Raw genomic sequence first — 1,914 nt, 5'->3', positions numbered from 1 at the left:
CTTTTGGTAAAAAAAAGTCCTAACAACCTCGTTTTTTGAACAGTAAAAAATAAGAAGAGCGGATTTGTTCGACAGACTATCACTCAATTTATTATTATTACTTTTTATTTTGGATTTTTAGCACAAATTACAAATGTAAAATGTAAGACCCTACAACACAGACTCGCATTAGAACCAACCCATCATCCTCTATATATACACACATCCATTCGAAAAACCCTATCAAACAAAAACCACACATATCTTACAATTAAAATGGATCAAATCACTTATTCCTTCACTTCATCTTTGTCTTCTTCCTCATACCAACACCAGCATCCACGAAAAGCAATGAAACCCAGCCAACCATCATACCATAACTCCCTCCATTCAGTCCGTAAGCCCCTACAAAAGCACACCATGAAGCAATTCATCGCACCGTTGCCTCCCACCCCACCGAAAATTTACAACGTTGATTCGTCAAATTTCAAAGACGTTGTTCGTGTGCTCACCAGCGAGCCTGAATTTCAATACCCTTCTGCACGCCGCCTTAAAGACAGTGCTCCACCACCTCTTATCCTCTCTACAATACCAAAACCGTCTTTGTTTCACTTATTTCCTAAACAAACTCCATCAACTGCACCGTCATCGGAAGGTGGTAGCATGTTGAGCCCACTACCGACCTTCATGATGTCGCCGGATTTTTCCAACCTGTTGAAAGAAACCTTGAATACAACTAGGTATACATCGAAGTCAGGTGTGATGGACTGTTTTGCGTCGAAGCCAGGCGACTATAATCCATCTGAGGATGCAGTCATGAGTCCGTTGGAATTCAGTATGTCACCAACTTCACTTTCGTGGTGTTCTTCGGTCTTCTCAGCCCAGGGATCCTTTCCGTCTTGAATCAAAGCCCATGGTTGTCTTGAATTTTATTATATAAACTAATATTTCTTCTTTAAATATTAAATGATTGGTGTGTATGTTCATAGGATGTTTTTGCATAGGTAATTAAATCTTTTATTATAGTTCATGATTATACTAATGTAAATTGTAAGTAGTTACGTGTAACATATTATATTTAACAACATTAAACAAGTGCTAAAACTTATGTTATTCGACGTTATAATAAGAGCAAATCTTGAAAAATTATTATAATCTTCTATTTCAGGATTAATATTGTTTTCCTATTTGTAATAGATTGATTAGTAATCATTCATTGAATGTAGCTGGTTGATTAGCAATCCTATATAGTATATTATATTATAAGTTTTGTAATTAGATTTCATCCTCTTCTATTTATCTTCATTAACGAGAAAGAAAAAGATAACCTTTTAAGGGACCTTATTATTCTTTTATTTCGTATCAAAGTAGATGCAAACTCCTCTAGCTTGGTACGATATACTGTCAACTTTCCTTAAAGAATCCGACTTGAAATGAGGTTCCATCGATCCTACCCTTTTTCCGTAAAATCTATAATAACAAGTTACTAATTGTTCAAATATATGATGATTTTATATTTGGATCTCCTGATGATTCTCTAAGTACCAACTTTGCAGATCCTATGAAGAGCAAGTTCCAGATAAGTATGATCAGAGAGCGATCTACGTTTCTTGGTCTTCAAGTTAAACAATCTTATAAACACATATTCATCAACCAGGAACAATATGTTCGAAACCTTTTAATTCACTTTTCCATTGACAAATCGAAAACCGCAAAAATCCCTATGGCCTTCAGCTACAAACTAGATGCCGATCTTGATGACAAGATCCCTCATATGCCTTACAGCTAGTAAATCGGATATTATGTTTTCAACATGTGTATGTGCCTCCTATCAAGCAAACTCAATGGATTCCCATCTGATAGTAGTAAAAAGAAGTTTCAAATACCTTAAAGGCACTCCTTCCCTTGGAGGATGTAAGTTGTACATGAAGAGAA

The 1,914-nt window shown here is 35.7% G+C and overlaps 1 protein-coding gene across 1 annotated transcript; it reads left to right on the top strand.

Annotated features, from left to right (window-relative positions):
• Positions 1-255: 255 nt before the first annotated feature.
• LOC145106718 (uncharacterized) lies at positions 256-882 on the top strand. The gene has a single exon (XM_079043655.1). The coding sequence runs from the start codon at positions 256-258 to the stop codon at positions 880-882; it is 627 nt and encodes a 208-aa protein (XP_078899781.1).
• The last annotated feature ends 1,032 nt before the right edge of the window (positions 883-1,914 follow it).

This window comes from Lactuca virosa, chromosome 4 (assembly GCF_052849685.1).
Source record: "Lactuca virosa cultivar CGN04683 chromosome 4, Lactuca_virosa_CGN04683_v6, whole genome shotgun sequence".
NCBI lineage: Eukaryota > Viridiplantae > Streptophyta > Magnoliopsida > Asterales > Asteraceae > Lactuca > Lactuca virosa.
This window is presented reverse-complemented; position numbering and strand designations above follow the sequence as displayed.

What these genes read in the sequence shown, in the direction of transcription:
- LOC145106718 (XM_079043655.1), top strand. Translation starts at nt 256, where the DNA reads ATGGATCAAATCACTTATTCCTTCACTTCATCTTTGTCTTCTTCCTCA.